Source organism: Salvelinus alpinus, chromosome 16, assembly GCF_045679555.1.
Source record: "Salvelinus alpinus chromosome 16, SLU_Salpinus.1, whole genome shotgun sequence".
Taxonomy (NCBI): Eukaryota; Metazoa; Chordata; class Actinopteri; order Salmoniformes; family Salmonidae; genus Salvelinus; species Salvelinus alpinus.
The window spans coordinates 19,295,747-19,318,258 of record NC_092101.1 but is presented as its reverse complement, the minus strand read 5'-3'; the positions used below and the strand labels follow the sequence as shown (position 1 = coordinate 19,318,258).

The 22,512-nt window shown below is 43.1% G+C and overlaps 1 protein-coding gene across 2 annotated transcripts; it reads left to right on the top strand.

Moving 5' to 3' along the window:
- Positions 1-383: 383 nt before the first annotated feature.
- LOC139541052 (C2 calcium-dependent domain-containing protein 4C-like) lies at positions 384-21,310 on the top strand. 2 transcript variants are annotated; one of them, XR_011668311.1, is made up of 2 exons: positions 384-685; positions 3,885-11,220. XR_011668311.1 is itself a non-coding variant. In XM_071345230.1 (2 exons), the coding sequence occupies exon 2, from the start codon at positions 15,918-15,920 to the stop codon at positions 17,142-17,144; it is 1,227 nt and encodes a 408-aa protein (XP_071201331.1). In that variant the 5' UTR covers positions 384-685; positions 15,872-15,917; the 3' UTR covers positions 17,145-21,310. The 2 variants fall into 2 exon arrangements, 1 of the variants encoding a protein (XP_071201331.1); XM_071345230.1 differs by lacking the exon at positions 3,885-11,220 and adding an exon at positions 15,872-21,310.
- Positions 21,311-22,512: the final 1,202 nt, after the last annotated feature.

Genomic DNA, 22,512 nt, shown 5'->3' with positions numbered 1-22,512 from the left:
GAACTATTTTATGTTATTCTGCTTTATTCTCTCTTATAATCTATATATTTTTTACCAGTATGTCATATTTTTTATTTCAAAGCCTGTAGTTTTGACTGATGCTGGAAATTAGTACAAGCTATTGAACAAAAATATAAATGCAACATGCAACAATTTCAACTATTTTACTGAGTTACAGTTTATATAAGGACATAAGTCAATTGAAATAAATGCATTAGGCCCTAACCTATGGATTTCATATGACTGGGCAGGGGTGCAGTCATTGGTGGGCCTTGGAGGGTGTAGACCCAGCCAATCAGAATTAGTTTTACCCCCACAAAAGGGCTTTATTACATACAAAACTACTCCTCAGCACTTGCCCGTTCACGTCACTGGCCATAGACCAGTGCGCCGCGGTTCAGCTTAATAGAATGTTGTCACTGGCTCTCTAGACTAGGATATAATAGTTTTATCTTATTGGTCGGCTCCCAACATCGCCGCCGGGAGAGTGTATAAAATGCATCATAGTCGCTCAAGAAGCGCAAGTCCATCTCTGGTCTCTGGGGTGCAGAGCAGCCAGCCACAGTCAGCCACAGCCAGCCAGCCAGCCAGCCTAGTTCTGCAAACAGTGTGAGATCCAGAGGAGGCGGGAGAAAACACCTGTTGCGGAAGAATCAAGTCGACAAAAGCAGCCTCCACGTCTTCAGTAAGTGTATTAAACTGAATTCAACAGGTATCTAAAATTGTATATTTGTCTCACTCAAGGGTGAGTAATTAAATATATTCTGGCACGGGAGAGCATAGGCTACGCCAATGGTATAGTCTGCGAACTTCTTATTTGCACTTGTTGCACTTTATTTTATGATAGGCTAATACTAGGCTAATATACACTTCTACATTATTGATTCCTTATATAATAAATTGACGTTCTTACGATGGTAGGCTACACCAAGTTTTTCTAAAATCAACGGAGATCCGTCTTCATTCTCTTTAAAGGCAAAGTTATTATCAATTCAAGATTGTGCAAATTCATCACAAACTAGACCGGCTAGCATTTTGTCTGTATCGTCCATCTCTTATCAATATGAACTGACCACACAATTCAACAACCCTAGTCAAAAGATCCTATCCTAAAAAATATATGTATATTATAATCCAAAAGGAAAAACAGATTTTGGAACCTACCCTATATGATTTTATATGATTGTGTAGGATATAATCCTATAGGACTGGTTTCAAAATCTGATATATTTAAAAAAAAATGTTATTTTAAAGGAGAGCTGAGTTATTTAAATGTAATATTTTTTGACAGGACAGATAGGCAGACTGATATCGAAGTGGTGATTAAGGGCACAGACAGTCGGCCGATGCGGGGCTCAAACCTCTGTCGCTGAGGGGGGAAATGTGGTCCGGAGTTTAGACCGCTACACCAGACTCCAGGACATTGATAGGAATTTTCTATTAGATTCTTGTATATAACATCATATAGGATAGAATCATATAGGAGTCCAATAACACTGGTTCCAAAATCTGATAGGATTGTTCTATTGGATTCTAATTGGACCCTTGTATTGGAATCCTATTCATTTTGTTGATGGGAATTGTATAGATATTTTCATTACATTCTAAAGGAATTATCCTCAAAACTTGGCTATACACTATTGTTAACTTGGCTGCTTAACATATGGCGCACCCACCCTCCAAATGTATTAGACAATTAAGACGGGAGCCTAGTGGTTAGATCGTTGGGCCAGTAACCGAAGGTTCGCTGGTTTGAATCCCCGAGCCGACTAGGTGAAAAATCTGTTTATGTGCCCTAGTCGCTCTGCTAAATGACTTAAATGTAATTACCTATGAAGGTGGACACGTGAACTATAATAACTTCATAAACAGCCAATATTGCCACTTGAGATGATGATCCAGCCCAGCCTCACATTCAATTCGCGCATATATGTACAAAATGTATTTCAGCAGATTTCGTGCGTTTTTGGGGTGTTTTGGGGTGGTTCAATTCGTTTGAAAATACACGAATTTCTGTGCTACTTAATTTGTGCGAAAATACACGAATTTCTGTGCTACTTAATTCGTGCGAAAAGACACGAATTTAACCAGTAGGCGACATAAGCCGTTGCAACAACCATGTAGACGCGATCGCCTGTATTTATTTATTTTACGTTATGAATATATAGATATTTTGTCTTTTTTTTAACCATATAACCATAAGAGGTTATATATATATTGTCTTTATTTAATCCCTATTAAAACATTGTGGTTTTATGCCTATATGTACTGTTTTCGATTTTTCTGAACAGACTTTTCAGTATAGAATGAATGTAAGCAATGCATGACCATTAACCATGGTTAATGGTGTTTTATTCGGTTGTAGTTCCATGTATTTCTTAAAAAATAAACCATTTTTATTGAACAGAATGTAACTGAAAATACAATGGCAGCCTTGCCATTGTCCATCAATAACAAAACATTTTTTTTTCGTATAACATTTGGGGAAACGTATGCAGTCATTGTAGTCTTACATTTTGTTGGCCAACCAAAATTACCAAAACGTTAACCCGTAATAAGGCTAGGGTGGCTGAGTGTAAATACATGGCTCTGAGTGTAGCACCTTTTCACTAGAAACGTTCTTGTGTTCAAATTACCGTCAGTGCGAAATAGCTAGAAAGCTTTCGTATTTCCACTTGGCTACACCTACGGTTACGATAACGATAAATCAAGTGCAATACCTGCGTCGACCTGTGTCGAGCAGCAAAACACCGGAAAGCTTCTAGCCTACCGGAAAGTTACAAGAAGAACAAGAATAGTTACCTCATCCGGTCATGTGACACTCTGGATGCCCCCTAAAAGCAATTTCAACCGTTTTGAAAAATGACGCCTGGTAACCCCAAAAAAATACCAGGTGCACGAAAAGTTTGGACTTAGAATATTTTTTGAAAACCTCCATAAATCACTCAGGCCATTGACTCGAGAAGAAAAAACATAAAATATTTTCCAGAAGAAAAAACAGAATATTTTTTGAAAACCTCCATAAATCACTCAGGCCAGCACCCATTGATTTGGGGCGGTAGTATAGCGCTCCCAGAGCGGGTATGGAAGTCTGGATCCCCCCTAAAAGCATTTAAGGCTCTGTGTGTCTTTAAGCACCATACTTTTTCACTCCGTGTGTGTGTGTGTGTGTGTGTGTGTGTGTGTGTGTGTGTGTGTGTGTGTGTGTGTGTGTGTGTGTGTGTGTGTGTGTGTGTGTGTGTGTGTGTGTGAGAGAGAGCTTTTCTTTGACATCTGTTTAGCGAAATTACTGATTTACAGTTCATGAGGGTTGACCGATTCACACATTTAAAGTTTTGGAAAGATCTGACCTTTTTAAACCTTCGAAACAGCACCTATGACCCCATTTTAAGGCACTTCCGGTTGGCACAGGAAGCTATAAGTAAATACATATCCTGATCGGGGTATGCTTTTACAGAATCCTGAGTTTTAAGTCTATACGTTAAGAACTGACTGATTTACACAGGGTTGAATGCACTATATATCACAAACTGCTGGTTGGGTATGGCAAAACACTTTTAGGGTGATTTTATCACTTCCGGTTGCTCCAGGAAGCTTAGAATCAACACAGGTAGACCTCATAGTGGCTTGATGGATTGTCATTGAAGACAGGTTCATAAGACATTCATAACCCACATAGGCTTCAGGTTGAATTTAGGGGTGCAGGCAATGTGTTCCTATGGGGTGAGATGTCATTGTAAACTGTTTGATGTAAACACCTTCTTTTAACTGTTAAGGGTTAATGCCACACGGTCAAGGTTAGGCTTGCACAGAGACCTTAGGAACGTTCCTGAGGTCAAATTGTGCTTCTAAACCTTAACAGTTCTCTCTCTGTCTCCCAAAAGCAAAAGACTTGAAATGTAGGTCAAGGGTCATCTTCTTGTCACTGTCGCTGCGCTCAGACCGAGCAAGCTACGGTCAAGCGGGGCATCTCGTTGAACTCGGCACGGCTATGGTGATGTCATTTTTAGTGGTAATTTCAGAATGCTATTTTGGTGGTTTTTCACTGTTGAAACATATTGCAAATGCACAAAAGTCAACTAGCAAGTCAGTGTCCATCAGCCAATTAGATATTTTCAGACACCAAACTGATACCATCTGACTCCAAACTCACTTTTTCCAACTCGTTTAGAAGCCAACTATCACATATTTCAGAGCAGGCCCAAAATTCACAGCGCCTTCCATTTAAACCATAATAAAACAAATAATAGGTAGTTATGTTCTAGCTGCGGGTCCAGTTTTCACATTATTTTTAGCCCTATGTGAGGCGACCTCGAATCCCAAGTTTCGGCTCGATAGGTCATTCGGTGCCCGAGCAAAACCTTAATTGGTGCTGAAATTCCACTTTTTTCCATGCCTTGCTACGGGGTCCTTGAATGAGCTATCGGACAGAAATGTCGGGGTCCGTCTCTATGGGCCGAGCCGGTTTCAATGCACCTAGTCGTGCAACTCTGGGACTTTTCTAAATGTCACCATTTTGTAATGCTCAAAATGAATTGAAGTCAATGCAAATGCACCGAGGCTTTTTATCGGTCCGAGAACCTTCTAGAGCCACATAACTCACCGTGCTTAATCGACCTGAGCTCTAGAACAGGTTTGTAAAGTTTCAGAACTCTAGGTCTGACGGTTCTTTAAAAGTTCAAACAAAAGTAACTATTGCTAACTATCAGCATTCCTGCGTCACTTCCTGTTGAATCTGCAGACGTGTTGCTGTGCGTTTTGTTGCTGTGCGTTTTGCTGCCAACTTTACTTTGCTAGCTGACAACTTTACGTTTTTTTGTTTTGTTTTTGTTTTTAATTACCGTTTATATTTTTAGTTTTTTCCATCGCAACTTTTTTCCCTCATTCAACTTTTTCACTCCGGACGCTTTATCTGGACATGGTTCGTCAACACCTTCAACAGCCGAAGCTAAGTAGTAACATTAACATGATGTCTTCTAATTGCAGTCGCTGTACTCATAATATACAGGAGAACGATCGCCTTACGGCGAGAATAGCTGTGCTACAAGCCCAGCTTCAGACGCAATCGTTAGGCAAGGGTAATTTCAGTGTAGGAAAGGAAGAAACAGCGTCTGTGCCACCAGTAAGTACAGATAGTAACGTTAGTATAAATCCCCCCGCACAGTCACCGCAGCCGGACAACTTTCTCATGGCTTCTGGAGGGAAATGCTGTTGGAATGCTCAACCGGTGTCGCTCATTCAGCCGACAGAAACTTTCAACCGGTTCTCCCCATTATGTAGCGAGTCGGAGTCTGAGTCTGAGTCTTCTCTTGTCTCTACTCCTCCCGTTACGGGGTCTGAGACGCCGAAGGCTCCCACCATTAGCTCTGACAAATTGAAAACCCTAGTCATTGGCGACTCCATTACCCGCAGTATTAGACTTAAAGCGAATCACCCAGCGATCATACACTGTTTACCAGGGGGCAGGGCTACCGACGTTAAGGCTAATCTAAAGATGGTGCTGGCTAAAGCTAAATCTGGCGAGTGTAGAGAGTATAGAGATATTGTTATCCACGTCGGCACCAACGATGTTAGGATGAAACAGTCAGAGGTCACCAAGTGCAACATAGCTTCAGCGTGTAAATCAGCTAGAAAGATGTGTCGGCATCGAGTAATTGTCTCTGGCCCCCTCCCAGTTAGGGGGAGTGACGAGCTCTACAGCAGAGTCTCAGCACTCAATCGCTGGTTGAAAACTGTTTTCTGCCCCTCCCAAAAGATAGAATTTGTAGATAATTGGCCCTCTTTCTGGGACTCACCCACAAACAGGACCAAGCCTGACCTGCTGAGGAGTGACGGACTCCATCCTAGCTGGAGGGGTGCTCTCATCTTATCTACCAACATAGATAGGGCTCTAACTCCTCTAGCCCCACAATGAAATAGGGTGCAGGCCAGGCAGCAGGCTGTTAGCCAACCTGCCAGCTTAGTGGAGTCTGCCAATAGCACAGTCAGTGTAGTCAGCTCAGCCATACCCATTGAGACTGTGTCTGTGCCTCGACCTAGGTTGGGCAAAACTAAACATGGCGGTGTTCGCCTTAGCAATCTTATTAGGATAAAGACCTCCTCCATTCCTGCCATTATTGAAAGAGATCGTGATACCTCACATCTCAAAATAGGGTTACTTAATGTTAGATCCCTCACTTCAAAGGCAGTCATAGTCAATGAACTAATCACTGATCATAATCTTGATGTGATTGGCCTGACTGAAACATGGCTTAAGCCTGATGAATTTACTGTGTTAAATGAGGCCTCACCTCCTGGTTACACTAGTGACCATATCCCCCGTGCATCCCGCAAAGGCGGAGGTGTTGCTAACATTTACGATAGCAAATTTCAATTTACCAAAAAAATATGGCGTTTTCGTCTTTTGAGCTTCTAGTCATGAAATCTATGCAGCCTACTCAATCACTTTTTATAGCTACTGTTTACAGGCCTCCTGGGCCATATACAGCGTTCCTCTCTGAGTTTCCTGAATTCCTATCAGACCTTGTAGTCATAGCAGATCATATTCTAATTTTTGGTGATTTTAATATTCACATGGAGAAGTCCACAGACCCACTCCAAAAGTCTTTCGGAGCCATTATCGACTCAGTGGGTTTTGTCCAACATGTCTCTGGACCTACTCACTGCCACAGTCATACTCTGGACCTAGTTTTGTCCCATGGAATAAATGTTGTAGATCTTAATGTTTTTCCACATAATCCTGGACTATCGGACCACCATTTTATTACGTTTGCAATCGCAACAAATAATCTGCTCAGACCCCAACCAAGGAGCATCAAAAGTCGTGCTATAAATTCTCAGACAACACAAAAATTCCTTGATGCCCTTCCAGACTCCTTCTGCCTACCCAAGGACGTCAGAGGACAAAAATCAGTTAACCACCTAACTGAGGAACTCAATTTAACCTTGCGCAATACCCTAGATGCAGTTGCACCCCTAAAAACGAAAAACATTTGTCATAAGAAACTAGCTCCCTGGTATACAGAAAATACCCGAGCTTTGAAGCAAGCTTCCAGGAAATTGGAACGGAAATGGCGCCACACCAAACTGGAAGTCTTCCGACTAGCTTGGAAAGACAGTACCGTGCAGTACCGAAGAGCCCTACTTTTCCAACTTAATCGAGGAAAATAAGAACAATCCAAAATTTATTTTTGATACTGTTGCGAAACTAACTAAAAAGCAGCATTCCCCAAGAGAGGATGGCTTTCACTTCAGCAGTAATAAATTCATGAACTTCTTTGAGGAAAAGATCATGACCATTAGAAAGCAAATTACGGACTCCTCTTTGAATCTGCGTATTCCTCCAGGGCTTAGCTGTCCTGGATCTGCACAGCTCTGCGAGGGCCTGGGATCGGGAGAGACACTTAAGTGTTTTAGTACTATATCTCTTGACACAATGATGAAAATAATCATGGCCTCTAAACCTTCAAGCTGCATACTGGATCCTATTCCTACTAAACTGCTGAAGGAGCTGCTTCCTGTGCTTGGCCCTCCTATGTTGAACATAATAAACAGCTCTCTATCCACCGGATGTGTACCAAACTCACTAAAAGTGGCAGTGATAAAGCCTCTCTTGAAAAAGCCAAACCTTGACCCGGAAAATATAAAAAACTATCGGCCTATATCGAATCTTCCATTCCTCTCAAAGATTTTAGAAAAAGCTGTTGCGCAGCAACTCACTGCCTTTCTGAAGACAAATAATGTATACGAAATGCTTCAGTCTGGTTTTAGACCCCATCATAGCACTGAGACTGCACTTGTGAAGGTGGTAAATGACCTTTTAATGGCGTCAGACCGAGGCTCTGCATCTGTCCTCGTGCTACTAGACCTTAGTGCTGCCTTTGACACCATCGATCACCACATTCTTTTGGAGAGACTGGAAACCCAAATTGGTCTACACGGACAAGTTCTGGCCTGGTTTAGATCTTACCTGTCGGAAAGATATCAGTTTGTCTCTGTGAATGGTCTGTCCTCTGACAAATCAACTGTACATTTCGGTGTTCCTCAAGGTTCCGTTTTAGGACCACTATTGTTTTCACTATATATTTTACCTCTTGGGGATGTTATTCGAAAACATAATGTTAACTTTCACTGCTATGCGGATGACACACAGCTGTACATTTCAATGAAACATGGTGAAGCCCCAAAATTGCCCTCGCTAGAAGCCTGTGTTTCAGACATAAGGAAGTGGATGGCTGAAAACTTTCTACTTTTAAACTCGGACAAAACAGAGATGCTTGTTCTAGGTCCCAAGAAACAAAGAGATCTTCTGTTAAATCTGACAATTCATCTTGATGGTTGTAAAGTTGTCTCAAATAAAACTGTGAAGGACCTCGGCGTTACTCTTGACCCTGATCTCTCTTTTGACGAACATATCAAGACTGTTTCAAGGACAGCTTTTTTCCATCTACGTAACATTGCAAAAATCAGAAATTTTCTGTCCAAAAATGATGCAGAAAAATGTATCCATGCATTTGTTACTTCTAGGTTAGACTACTGCAATGCTCTACTTTCCGGCTACCCGGATAAAGCACTAAATAAACTTCAGTTAGTGCTAAATACGGCTGCTAGAATCCTGACTAGAACCAAGAAATTTGATCATATTACTCCAGTGCTAGCTTCCCTACACTGGCTTCCTGTTAAGGCAAGGGCTGATTTCAAGGTTTTACTGTTAACCTATAAAGCGTTACATGGGCTTGCTCCTACCTATCTTTCCGAGTTGGTCCTGCCGTACATACCAATACGTACGCTACGGTCACAAGACGCAGGCCTCCTAATTGTCCCTAGAATTTCTAAGCAAACAGCGGGAGGCAGGGCTTTCTCCTATAGATCTCCATTTTTATGGAACAGTCTGCCTACCCATGTGAGAGACGCAGACTCGGTCTCAACCTTTAAGTCTTTACTGAAGACTTATCTCTTCAGTAGGTCATATGATTGAGTGTAGTCTGGCCCAGGAGTGTGAAGGTGAACGGAAAGGCTCTGGAGCAACGAACCGCCCTTGCTGTCTCTGCCAGGCCGGTTCCCCTCTCTCCACTGGGATTCTCTGCCTCTAACCCTGTTACAGGGGCTGAGTCACTGGCTTGCTGGTGCTCTTTCATGCCGTCCCTAGGAGGGGTGCGTCACTTGAGTGGGTTGAGTTACTGACGTGATCTTCCTGTCTGGGTTGGCGCCCCCCCTTGGTTTGTGCTGTGGTGGAGACCTTTGTGGGCTATACTCGGCCTTGTCTCAGGATTGTAAGTTGGTGGTTGAGGATTTCCCTCTAGTGGTGCGGGGGCTGTGCTTTGGCAAAGTGGGTGGGGTTATATCCTTCCTATTTGGCCCTGTCCGGGGGTTTCTTCGGATGGGGCCACAGTGTCTCCTGACCGCTCTTGTCTCAGCCTCCAGTATTTATGCTGCAGTAGTTTGTGTCGGGGGGCTAGGGTCAGTTGGTTACCTGGAGTACTTCTCCTGTCTTATCCAGTGTCCTGTGTGAATTTAAGTATGCTCTCTCTAATTCTCTCGTTCTCTCTTTCTCTCTGAGAACCTGAGCCCTAGGACCATACGTCAGGACTACCGGGCATGATGACACCTTGCTGTCCCCAGTCCGCCTGGCCTTGCTGCTATTCCAGTTTCAACTGTTCTGCCTGCGGTTACGGAACCCCTACCTGTCCCAGACCTGCTGTTTTCAACTCTTAATGATCGGCTATGAAAAGCCAACTGAGATTTATTCCTGATTATTATTTGACCATGCTTGTCATTTATGGAAATTTTGAAAATCTTGGCTCTCTCTAATTTTCTCCTTCTCTCTTTCTTTCTCTCGGAGGACCTGGGCCCTAGGACCATGCGTCGGGACTGCCGCCCGTGGTGACTCCTTGCTGTCCCCAGTCCGCCTGGCCTTGCTGCTATTCCAGTTTCAGCTGTTCTGCCTGCGGTTATGGAACCGCCACCTGTCCCAGACCTGTTGTTTTTCAACTCTTGATGATCGGCTATGAAAAGCCAACTGAAAATTATTCATGATTATTATTTGACCATGCTTGTCACTTATGAACATTTTTGAACATCTTGGCATAGTTCTGTTATAATCTCCACCCGGCACAGCCAGAAGAGGACTGGCCACCCCTCATAGCCTGGTTCCTCTCTAGGTTTCTTCCTAGGTTTTGGCCTTTCTAGGGAGTTTTTCCTAGCCACCGTGCTTCTACACCTGCATTACTAGCTGTTTGGGGTTTTAGGCTGGGTGTCTGTACAGCACTTCGAGATATTAGCTGATGTACGAAGGGCTATATAAAATAAAATTGATTGATTGATTGATATTGCAGGCACTGTCTGCCTCTAAGCCCCTCAGTGTGTCACTCCATCCTTTCTGTGTGGGTGTGTAAATTTTTCCTTGAAATCTGATGGGATGAATGACTGATTTACAGTTCATGAGGGTTTCCTATTCACATATATTAAGTTTTGGAAAGATTTGACTTTTTTAACCCTTCGAAACAGCCCTTTTGACACCAATTATGGCACTTCCGGTTGGCACAGGAAGCTGAAAGTAAACACATATCCTCATTGGAGTGGGCTTTTACAGAATCCTGAGTTTTAAGTCTATACGTTAAGAACTCACTGATTTACATAGGGTTGAATGCACTATTTCTCTCAAACTGCAGGTTGGGTATGGCAAACACTTTTAGGGTGATTTAACCACTTCCGGTTGCTCCAGGAAGCTTAGAATCGACACAGGTAGACCTCATAGTGGCCTGATGGATTGTCATCGAAGACAGGTTCATAAGGCATTATTAACCCACATAGGCTTCAGGTTGAATTTAGGGGAGCAGGCATGTCTCCTATGGGGAGACATGTCATTGTAAACTGTTTGATGTAAACACCTTCTTTTAACTATTAAGGGTTAATGCCACACGGTCAATGTTAGGCTTGCACAGATCGGGAGGACCTTAGGAACGTTCCTGAGGTCAAATTGTGCTTCTAACCTTAACGGTTCTCTCTCTGTCTCCCAAAAGCAAAAGAATATGAAATTGAGGTCAAAGGGTCATTTGGGTCCTTCTTCTTGTCCCTGTCGCTGCACTCAGACCGAGCTAGCTACGGTCAAGCGGGGCATCTCGTTGAACTCGGCACGGCCTGGAGATAATGGCAATGCCATTGCAGGCTTTGTGTGTCTTTAAGCACCGTACTTTTTCACTCCATCCTTTTATCCCCTTTTCTTCGTGGTATCCAATCGCTAGTAATTACTATCTTGTCTCATCGCTACAACTCCCGTATGGGCTCAGGAGAGACGAAGGTCGAAAGCCACGCGTCCTCCGAAGCACAACCCAACCAAGCCGCACTGCTTCTTAACACAGCGCGCCTCCAACCCGGAAGCCAGCCGCACCAATGTGTCGGAGGAAACACCGTGCACATGGCCCCCTTGGCTAGCGCGCACTGCCCCCGGCCCGCCACAAAAGTCGCTGGAGCGCGATGAGACAAGGATATCCCTACCGGCCAAACCCTCCCTAACCCGGACGACGCTAGGCCAACGGACCTCCCGGTCGCGGCCGGCTGCGGCAGAGCCTGGGCGCAAACCCAGAGACTCTGGTGGCGCAGCTAGCACTGCGATGCAGTGCCCTAGACCACTGCGCCACCCGGGAGGCAGATCTGACCTTTTTAACCCTTCGAAACTGACCCTATGGCACCATTTGAAGGTACTTCCGGTTGACATAGGAAGCTGAAAGTGAACACATATCCTCCTTGGGGTAGGCTCTTATATAATGTTGAGGTTTAAGTCTTTATGTTAAGAACTGACTTATTTACAGAGGGTTAAATGAGTGTGTGTTATTTCATAAAATCACATAAAATCACAGAAATCTGGCAGAGCTTCGAGACCCACTTAAAAAATGTTCGTCTGAACACACTGCAACTGGATCTGTAATTATTTTTTTTTTTAACTCCTTTTTGTGAACATGACCAATTTGTCAATGTACGATTTCTCTTAAATTACGATAGATAAATGGCTGGTTCTTTTTTTCCTGACACCGTATGCTTATGTACTTTGACGTGAAGCGGTCAAATTAGCACCCTACTTTGCGTTTTTGACCTTTAATCCCAGAAAAATGGCCATAACTCAAAAAGCGTTGAGGCCTCGACGCCATCTTGTTCGGGGCCAACTGTCCATTACGTCTTCGAAATATTTTCCGTTTAGGAGAAAAGGCCACATGCATTTGCAATGTGCTTGTGCATTTGCAATATTATTTATTTTCCCTCTGGTGGGAATTTCCGAGACTGCGGAAAAATGACCAAAATGTGTTATTTTTATAAAACGGAAACCGAACGTCCGAGAGATTTAGTTTGATGACTTCCTGAAAGATCTCTCCCCCGCGCACGGCCCGACGCCGTCCACGAATTTTAGAAACGTTGCAGGACGTCTAGTAAGGGACCTTACATTTGCAAGTGGCGTTTCTCACTAACCATATGGCGAGTGCTAAAATGTTCCCTTAAGGTATGGAAAGGCCTTGGAAAGGCCATAAGTGTAAGCCAACATAATTCATTATTTTACATTCACATGTAATACATGCATTATGAAGAAAATGGTGTAATTTAGGCTCCACGAAATATGAAATGGGTTATGAAGAAAATCGTGTATGGTTGCCTACATGACAAAAAGGCGTTCTGATTACAAGTGCACCAGTATCCAAAGTATTAAGCGAAATCAAGCACAGAAAACAGCATTGGCATTAATAAAACAATATTTCCCACGAATTAAGTCGCACTTAAATGTGCGTCTTTTCTCAAAAATTCTGTTCAGCAAGTCTAAAACAGTACATATAGGCATACAACGACACATTTTAAACATGGTTAAACAAAGACAACATTTCTGTATATTCATGACGTTGAATTAGCCATTAAGAAGAACAAAAATGAAAGACAAATTATCGCGTCTACATGGTTGTTGCAACGGCTTGTGTCGCCTACTGGTTAAATTCGTGTCTTTTCGCACGAATTAAGTAGCACAGAAATTCGTGTATTTTCGCACGAATTAAGTAGCACGGAAATTCGTGTATTTTCAAACGAATTGAACCACCCCAAAACACCCCAAAAATGCACAAAAACGCACGAAATCTGCTGAAATACATTTTGTACATATATGCGCGAATTGAATGTGAGACTGTGTTGGATGATCCTATATTGGGGAACCGCTATCTCGTGCACTTGTTTCCCCAAGTTCCAAGGGAGTAAGCATCTGCGTCACACATTAACTGCAACAACAATAGATATGAAACCTACTGTGATTGTTTGCAAGGTTGTTTATATTTGTGTCAAAAAGGTGTGCTATTTGACATTACAGCCAAACAGCATAGAGCTAGATTAACAATTTGATATAATGTGACATAGGTATTGGTTTAAAAAAAGATGACCTATTTCAGGTGTGCCAAGAGTTCACTAGCTGCGCACTGGTAGATACATCCAGGAGGGCAATAGGGAGGATGGGGAGGGAGCGGGGGGTTGCGGCTCTTGTGGGGATGGAGGGGCAGGTGGGGAAGGCAAGGTACAACCCTGGGAGGGAGGGAGTCCCGCTGCACCACTCGGGAGCTCCCCAAGTGAAACCCTGACTATTATATATTAAATGAAAGAAATGCTCGTATCTTTGTGTTACTGTACTAATTGTTTTATTTAGCTATGTAAAGATGGTGTACATTCTAAGAGGAAAATATATACTGAACAAAAATATAAGCGCAACATGTTAAGTGTTGGTCCCATGTTTCATGGGCTGAAATAAAAGATCCTATAAATGTTCCATACGCACAGAAAGCTTATTTCTCTCAAATTTTGGGCACAAATTTGTTTTGATCCCTGTTAGTGAGCATATCATGATCATTACACAGGTGCACCTTATGCTGGGGACAATAAAAGGCCACTCTAAAATGTGCAGTTTTGTCACACAACACAATGCCACAGATGAGGGAACGTGCAATTGGGGCGGCAGGTAGCCTAGTGGTTAGAGCGTTGGGCCAAGAGCACTGGATCGAATCCCCGAGCTAACAAGGTAAAAATAATTCGTTCTGCCCCTGAGCAAGGCAGTTAACCCACTGTTCCTCGGGCACCGAAGACGTGGATGTTGATTAAGGCAGCCCCCGCACCTCTCTGATTCAGAGGGGTTGGGTTAAATACGGTAGACACATTTCAGTTGAATACATTGTTGGACAACTGACTAGGTATCACCCTTTCCCAATTGGCATGCTGACTGCAGGAATGTGCACCAGAGCGGCTGCCAGAGAATTTGTTTATTTCTCTACCATAAGCCAAAAAAGACCTCCAACGTCTAAAACGACGTTGGAGGTCAACGTCGTTTTAGAGAATTTGGCAGTACGTCCAACCAACCTCACAATCGCAGACCACATGTAACCATGCCAGCCCAGGACCTCCACATCCGGCTTCTTCACCTGCGGGATTGTCTGAGACCAGCCACCCGGACAGCTGATGAAACTGAGGTGTATTTCTGTCTGTAATAAAGCCCTTTTGTGGGTGAAAACTCATTCTGATATGCTGGGCCTGGCTCCCAAGTGGGTGGGCCTATGCCCTCCCAGGCCCACCCATAGCTGCGCCCCTGCCCAATCATGTGAATTCCATGGATTAGGGTCTAATTTATTTATTTCAATTGACTGATTTTCTTATATGAACTGTAACACAGTAGAACTTTGTTGAAAAAGGTGAACTGTACTGGTGGTCATACTGAAAATGAACTTGCAGCCTTGGATCGCTCCTATATTGTGGTGATGAATGAAACCGAAATGAATATAGAATTGTTGTTTCCAAACAACGAAATTGTTGTAATTAATGTTATATTGTACTGGAACAAATTACAACAAACTATATCATTTAATGGGTTCAATTAAGAAAAAATTATAATCGGATTATGATTATGACAAAATCCTAAAAGATTGATCAAAAACCTATAGGATTACTTTTGATTTCCAATAGGAAAAAAATTGTCCAATAGGATTCCAATATGATAATGATAGATAGAGGTGACACAAAATCCAATAGGAATGATTTTGATTCCCAATATGAAAAAGTAGTGCAATAGGATTCTGATAGAGGTGACACAAAATAGGATTTTATTGGGAAAATTACTAATCCTTAAGGATTTTTTGACTAAGGAATTTAACAGAAGAAATAGAATAGAATTTCCTATGGCTGTTGAAGTGGATCTCAGTGATGTGCTAAAGTGTTTTTTTTGGCGTCATATTTTTAAAAGAACCAAATGAAACCTTAACAAAAAAGATAAATAAACGTAATCTAGGCTTCATTTGTTATTTTGACTAATGTAGACTTTATTATTCCACAGGAGTAATTTGCTGTGCAACATGTTGGCATAGTATAGGTTACTTACTGCAACATAGAATGTACTGTATGAGTAAATGTACAATAATAGTGTTTTCTTAGCCTTTGTAAATCAGTCATGTCCTATGTACCTCTTATTTAGGCTGCACAAATTATTTATTTATTCAACATCTCTATCCTAAATAATTATAAACTGGGTGGTTCGAACCCTGAATGCTGATTTGGTTGAAAGCCGTGGTATACCACAGGTATTACAAAACAATTATTTTTACTACTCCAATTATGTTGCTAACCATTTTATAATAGCAATAAGGCACCTCAGGTGTTTACTGGCCATATATCACACCCCATCGGTCCCTATTGATTAAATATAAACTTGACACATTGGGGTCCATTTATTTGTTTTTCTAGTTTTTAGATTCAGTTAACCATTTCTGGCACAGATATAGTAACAGCTACAATGTGATTTTCTCAGTGTATTAATAAATATATTTCACACCAATAACTGCTGCCTTGTTTGTGCTTTTGCCTGCAGACAGAGAAACACCCCCGTATCTCACTTGCTGAAGCCCAGTGGGACCATGTGGGTTCTGGACAAGATCCGTGGGTCGGTAGAAACCACTGTACTCCGGAGGGGGGAGAATGGGGACAAGGAGGGCAATACTCCAGCCTACAGCAATGTTCTCACCCCTGATAAGATCCCTGACTTCTTTATTCCCCCCAAGCTGGTCTCCTGCCCCCCAGAGCCTGAGACCCTGGACGTCGTCAAGCCCAAGGAAGGCCTTTGGCTCTCGGCCTCTGAGCAGACCATTGGCAGTAAGAAAATCAGCAGTCCTCAAAGTCCTCGTCTGGTCGTCAAGCTGGCTGGGGACACCAAGAACCTGCTGAGGGCAGCAAACCGTCACATCATCCAGATAGAGACCGCTGATGATGTGGTGGCAGGGGACACCAATGCTGACCCTCAGTCTCAGACTGCTATGTCACTGCCCTACGTCCCCAAGACCCAGACCTCCTATGGTTTTGCCACTCTGATGGAGAGCCCCCACACCCGCCGCAAGGAGTCGCTGTTCCACTGTGACCAGACCAGCCCTCTGACCTCCCCCAACTGCCAGCGGAAGGGGAAGAGCAGCGTCAGCGAGGGCAACCACCTCAACCCCGCCTCTCACAACCCGTACCGCTACTTTAGTGGAGGGGAGAGTGACACCTGTTCCTCGGCTGAGTCCTCTCCCTTCAGCTCCCCGCTGCTCTCCCGCTCTGCCTCGCTGCTCAAGATCTTCACACATGAGACGCAGGCCAAGGTGGTGAAGGCCAAGAGCAAGTTTGCCCGCCACAGCTCCTTATCCACAGACGAGTGCAGCTCGGCCGAGCCCAGTCCCAACGTGCCGCGGCGTCTCCACTCCCCTTCCCTCCACGGCAGTGGGCCGTCGGACCGTGAGCACACCATTAACCTGCAGAATGGCGGCAGGGTGAGGCTAAGCGCCGACTACGATGCCGGCACAGCCCGCCTGCGCATCCGTGTTCTGGCTGCCGAAGAGCTATATGACAAGGTGTACGACATCAAGAGCATCAACTGCTGCGTGTCGCTGTACCTGAACCCTGGCAAGCTGCAGAAACAGAGGAGCACTATCATCAAGAACAGCCGGAATCCTGTGTTCAATGAGGACTTCTTCTTTGACTCTGTGACCTCAGTGCAGGTGAAGAACCTGGCAGTGAAGATCAAGGTGGTGAATAAGGGCACCAGCCTGAAGAGAGACTTTCTGCTCGGGGAGAGAGAGATCCCTCTGGAGAAGCTGATCCATGACCTCTAGATTTGTTCTGGAGATACAGAACAGAAGTTTGACTGACACTGAATGAGACTATGAATGATAAAGTGCATGCATGGAAGAGATATAATTGGGATTGATGTTTCCTTGGTGCCCCACAGAGAACTGTCTGAAAGGTCTAGCAGCTCGTCTCTTAGATGGTCACCTCCTCAACCTTCTGTTCCCTGAGCCTGCAGCCCTGCACAGCCCAACCTCCAGATCATGTGGTGGACAATCAAATATGGCACAGGTCAAAAGACACCCGCACATTTGATTGACTCACTTTTTGTACTCTCTTGATCTCAACGTTTTATGTTGCATAGTTGTAACTTAATGTGACTCATCCTCAGACGATTCAGTGTTTATTCAGTTCAGCACTACAACACCTTTATGTATCAGTGGGTCTACTATATCCTGATTGTTGTTGCCATCTACAGTACCACCTGGAGGGAGGGCCAATCTGTGATGTGACCACAATGTCCCAAACCTGGAGGATAGAGATCAGACATTCCCATATGCATTCTCATCCGCTTGGCATGAATATGTAAATGCAGTTATACATTAGCAGTTTGTACTTCAGTTTCATAACACTCACAAACCATAGAGAGAGAGAGAGAGAGAGAATGCATGTCATTTTAAAGAGCGTTTACCAAGTGGTTGAACTTGATTTTATACATAAATGTGATATTTGTGTGAGACATCTGACTCAGTATGGTGTATGTGTGAATTTGTTATCAAGATACAATATTATGACTTGTTTGTTAATTGTTTGTTTGTTAACTGCTCTCTGCTAGAGAGTGAATGATTGGCAGCCCCCCTGTGTAGACAAGCCACCAGGTGAGTAGACTGAGAAAGGCATTTTTTTTTTACAATAACACAACAATATTTGACATGAAGGATAGTCTTCTATTCTCTGCATGTGCTCTGCTGTCCTTTAAAATGAATTAGAATAAATGTGGTCTGATTGCAATTTCAAGTAGGAGACAGAGGTTGTTTCTGAAGATGGTTGAAGGGTCAACACACCGATCAGTCGTTGAGATATGTAGTCATCTAACCATGTCAGACATGACTGATTACAGTATGTAGCCAGTGTTTTTGTGGGTTACATTCCTGTTATGTTCAAACCTCGACTATACAAAAGAGCTCTCCACAAAACCATTGCTTTTCTCCAAGCTTATACTTTATATAACTCTTGTTGCTGTATGTGTGATCATTTTGTTATTGTGAAAAATCTGTATGATACTATAAAATAATCTATTTGTGGGTGTTTATGCTATCTATACCTGCTGTACATGGGAGTGTGCTCACTGAGTTGTAACCAATCCCCTTTTTGGCTTACATCAGCATGACTAAGAAACATCAATATTGTCAGTAGATTTGATAAAACTTCATTTTAGTAGACCGGGTCAAAATGTAAGTGCATTTATGATGAAAATTCAATTAAGTCAAAAAGTGGGTAGTATACTTTTGGGACTGCCGAACAAGGCCTATTTTTGAAATTGATTGTCTTTTCTAGTTTCTCATATACAGTACCAGTCCAAAATTTGGACACCTACTCATTCAAGGGTTTTTATTTATTTTTACTATTTTCTACATTGTAAAATAATAGTGAAGACATCAAAACTATGAAATAACATGAGGTCGGGAGATTTTGGAGGCCAGGTCCTCTGATGCAGCACTCCATCACTCTCCTTCTTGGTCAAATAGCCCTTACACAGCCTGGAGGTGTGTTGGGTCATTGTCCTATGGAAAAAGAAAAATGATGGCATATCACTGCAGAATGCTGTGGTAGCCATGCTGGTTAAGTGTGCCTTGAATTCTAAATAAATCACGGACAGTGTCACCAGCAAAGCAACCCCACACCATCATACCGTCTTTCGGATGGGACGTTAAACAGGTGTCTTGACTCTCTGTGGTCATTAAAGATCCCATGGCACTTATCATAAGAGTAGGGGTGTTAACCCCGGTGTCCTGGCTAAATTCCTAAGCTGTCCCTCATACCATCATGGTCACCTAATCATCCCTAGCTTACTATTGGCTCATTCATCCCCCTCCTCTCCCCTGTAACTATTCCCCAGGTCGTTGCTGTTAATGAGAATGTGTTCTCAGTCAACTTACCTGGTAAAATAACAGAAAAATAAAAATAAATAAATACATCTTCCTCCATGCTTCACAGTGGGAACCACACATGCGGAGGTCATCCGTTCACCTACTCTGTATCTCACAAAGACAAGGCGGTTGGAAGCAAAAATCTCAAATTTGGACTCATCAGACCAAAGGACAGATTTCCACCGGTCTAATGTCCATTGCTCGTGTTTCTTGGCCCAAGCAAGTCTCTACTTCTTATTGGTGTCCTTTAGTAGTGGTTTCTTTGCAGCAATTCGACCATAAAGGCCTGATTCACGCAGTCTTCTCTGAACAGTTGATGTTGAGATGTGTCTGTTACTTGAACTCTGTGAAGCATTTATTTGGGCTGCAATTTCTGAGGCTGGTAACTCTAATGAACTTATGCTCTGCAGAAGAGGTAACTCTGGGTCTTCCTTTCTCATGAGAGCCAGTTTCATCATATTGCTTGATGGTTTTTGCGACTGCACCTGAAGAAACTTTTAATATTCTTGAAATGTTCCATATTGACTGACCTTCATGTTTTAAAGTAATGATGGACTGGCGTTCTCTTTGCTTATTCTAGCTGTTCTTGCCATAATATGGACTTGGTCTTTAACAAATAGGGCTATCTTCTGTATACCACCCCTACCTTATCACAACACAACTGATTGGCTCAAACGCATTAAGAAGGAAAGAAAAAAAAGAACTTTTAACAAGGCACACCTGTTAATTGAAATGCATTCCAGATGACTACCTCATGAAGCTGGTTGAGAGAATGCCAAGAATGTGCAAAGCTGTCATCAAGGCAAAGGGTGGCTACTTTGAAGAATCTCAAATATAAAATATTTTTTGATTTAACACTTTTTTGATTACTACATGATTCCATATGTGTTATTTCATAGTTTATTATTCTACAATTTAGAAAGTAGTACAAATAAAGAAAAACCCTTGAATGAGTAGGTGTATCCAAACGTTTGACTGGTACTATATATAAAACCAGCCCAATGTACATTTGAACTAGGAACAATTCTCCAGACAAATGAAATCTGTGCTGCTAGCTATTTCACTGAACAGGCTAGATATGCAATGAAAAAAAGATATTCAACCATATTCAATTAGCTTTATCATCATGACTGTGTTTTCAGGCATTGGGCGTCAGTTATGATTTAGCTATTTCCAGTTAGGCTATGCTTTCAAGTGATTTAAATGCTTTAGCATACAGCTTTGGCCAGAATTCCTTCCTGATTGTCTTATATACCAACCACAGGGTTAATTATCCTGGTTGAATACACTGAAAACATATATCACTCTTACTAATGAGGCTGGCTAATGGTGACCATGTGTGTCGTGGAATGGGATGCCAGTGAGGGGGCTTACTGTCAGCTAAATAATGAATACATATATGCACCAGAAAAGTGCAGGTGATTCTGATTGGCAATGTCACACAGTCACATAGTATGAAATGAATACAGCACTTTTAGATCTGAGCACCTTGTCCAAATTAATCTGATTTCTAAAAGTGGAACAATACCCACTGTCCTCTAGTCCAGAGGTGTCTAACTCATTCCACGGAGGACCTAGTGACTGTGTTTTTGGTTTTTCCTTTCAATTAAGACCTAGACATCCAGGTGAGGGGCGTTATTTACAATTTGTGACCTTAACTCATCAATCATGTACAATGGAGGAGCGAAAACCCGCAGACACTGGGCCCTCCATAGAATGAGTTTGACACGTGCTTTAGTCTATGATGTGTGGGGTTTCCCCTTCTGATTAAGCGAAGCTTATGAGTGCAGAAAACCTGCAAATGTATAATGTACAGGTAATTGCCAAAACTAAGGAAACACCAATCATAAACCTCTTGGGGATGTCATTTGAAAACATAATGTTAACTTTCACTGCTATGCGGATGACACACAGCTGTACATTTCAATATATGTACAGCTGTGTGTTCTATGTGTTATATGTTCTAGGTCCCAAGAAACAAAGAGATCTTCTGTTAAATCTGACAATTAATCTTGATGGTTGTAAAGTCGTCTCAAATAAAACTGTGAAGGACCTCGGCGTTACTCTGGACCCTGATCTCTCTTTTGACGAACATATCAAGACTGTTTCAAGGACAGCTTTTTTCCATCTACGTAACATTGCAAAAATCAGAAATTTTCTGTCCAAAAATTATGCAGAAAAATGTATCCATGCTTTTGTTACTTCTAGGTTAGACTACTGCAATGCTCTACTTTCCGGCTACCCGGATAAAGCACTAAATAAACTTCAGTTAGTGCTAAATATGGCTGCTAGAATCCTGACTAGAACCAAGAAATTTGATCATATTGCTCCAGTGCTAGCTTCCCTACACTGGCTTCCTGTTAAGGCAAGGGCTGATTTCAAGGTTTTACTGTTAACCTATAAAGCGTTACATGGGCTTGCTCCTACCTATCTTTCTGAGTTGGTCCTGCCGTACATACCTACACGTACGCTACGGTCACAAGACGCAGGCCTGCTAATTGTCCCTAGAATTTCTAAGCAAACAGCTGGAGGCAGGGCTTTCTCCTATAGATCTCCATTTTTATGGAATGGTCTGCCTACCCATGTGAGAGACGCAGACTCGGTCTCAACCTTTAAGTCTTTACTATCTATGATTGAGTGTAGTCTGGCCCAGGAGTGTGAAGGTGAACGGAAAGGCTCTGGAGCAACGAACCGCCCTTGCTGCCTCTGCCTGGCCGTTCCCCTCTCTCCACTGGGATTCTCTGCCTCTAACCCTATTACAGGGGCTGAGTCACTGGCTTACTGGTGCTCTTTCATGCTGTCCCTAGGAGGGGTGCGTCACTCGACTGGGTTGAGTTACTGACGTGATCTTCCTGTCTGGGTTGGCGCCCCCCCTTGGGTTGTGTTGTGGCGGAGATCTTTGTGGGCTGTACTCGGCCTTGTCTCAGGATTGTAAGTTGGTGGTTGAAGATATCCCTCTAGTGGTGCGGGGGCTGTGCTTTGGCAAAGTGGGTGGGGTTATATCCTTCCTGTTTGGCCCTGTCCGGGGGTATCATCGGATGGGGCCACAGTGTCTCCTGACCCCTCCTGTCTCAGCCTCCAGTATTTATGCTGCAGTAGTTTATGTGCCGGGGGGCTAGGGTCAGTTGGTTATATCTGGAGTACTTCTCCTGTCTTATCCGGTGTCCTGTGTGAATTTAAGTATGCTCTCTCTAATTCTCTCCTTCTCTCTTTCTTTCTCTCTCTGAGGACCTGAGCCCTAGGACCATGCGTCAGGACTACCGGG

Coding starts and splice junctions, on each gene's coding strand:
- LOC139541052 (XM_071345230.1), top strand. CDS start 15,918: ATGTGGGTTCTGGACAAGATCCGTGGGTCGGTAGAAACCACTGTACTC.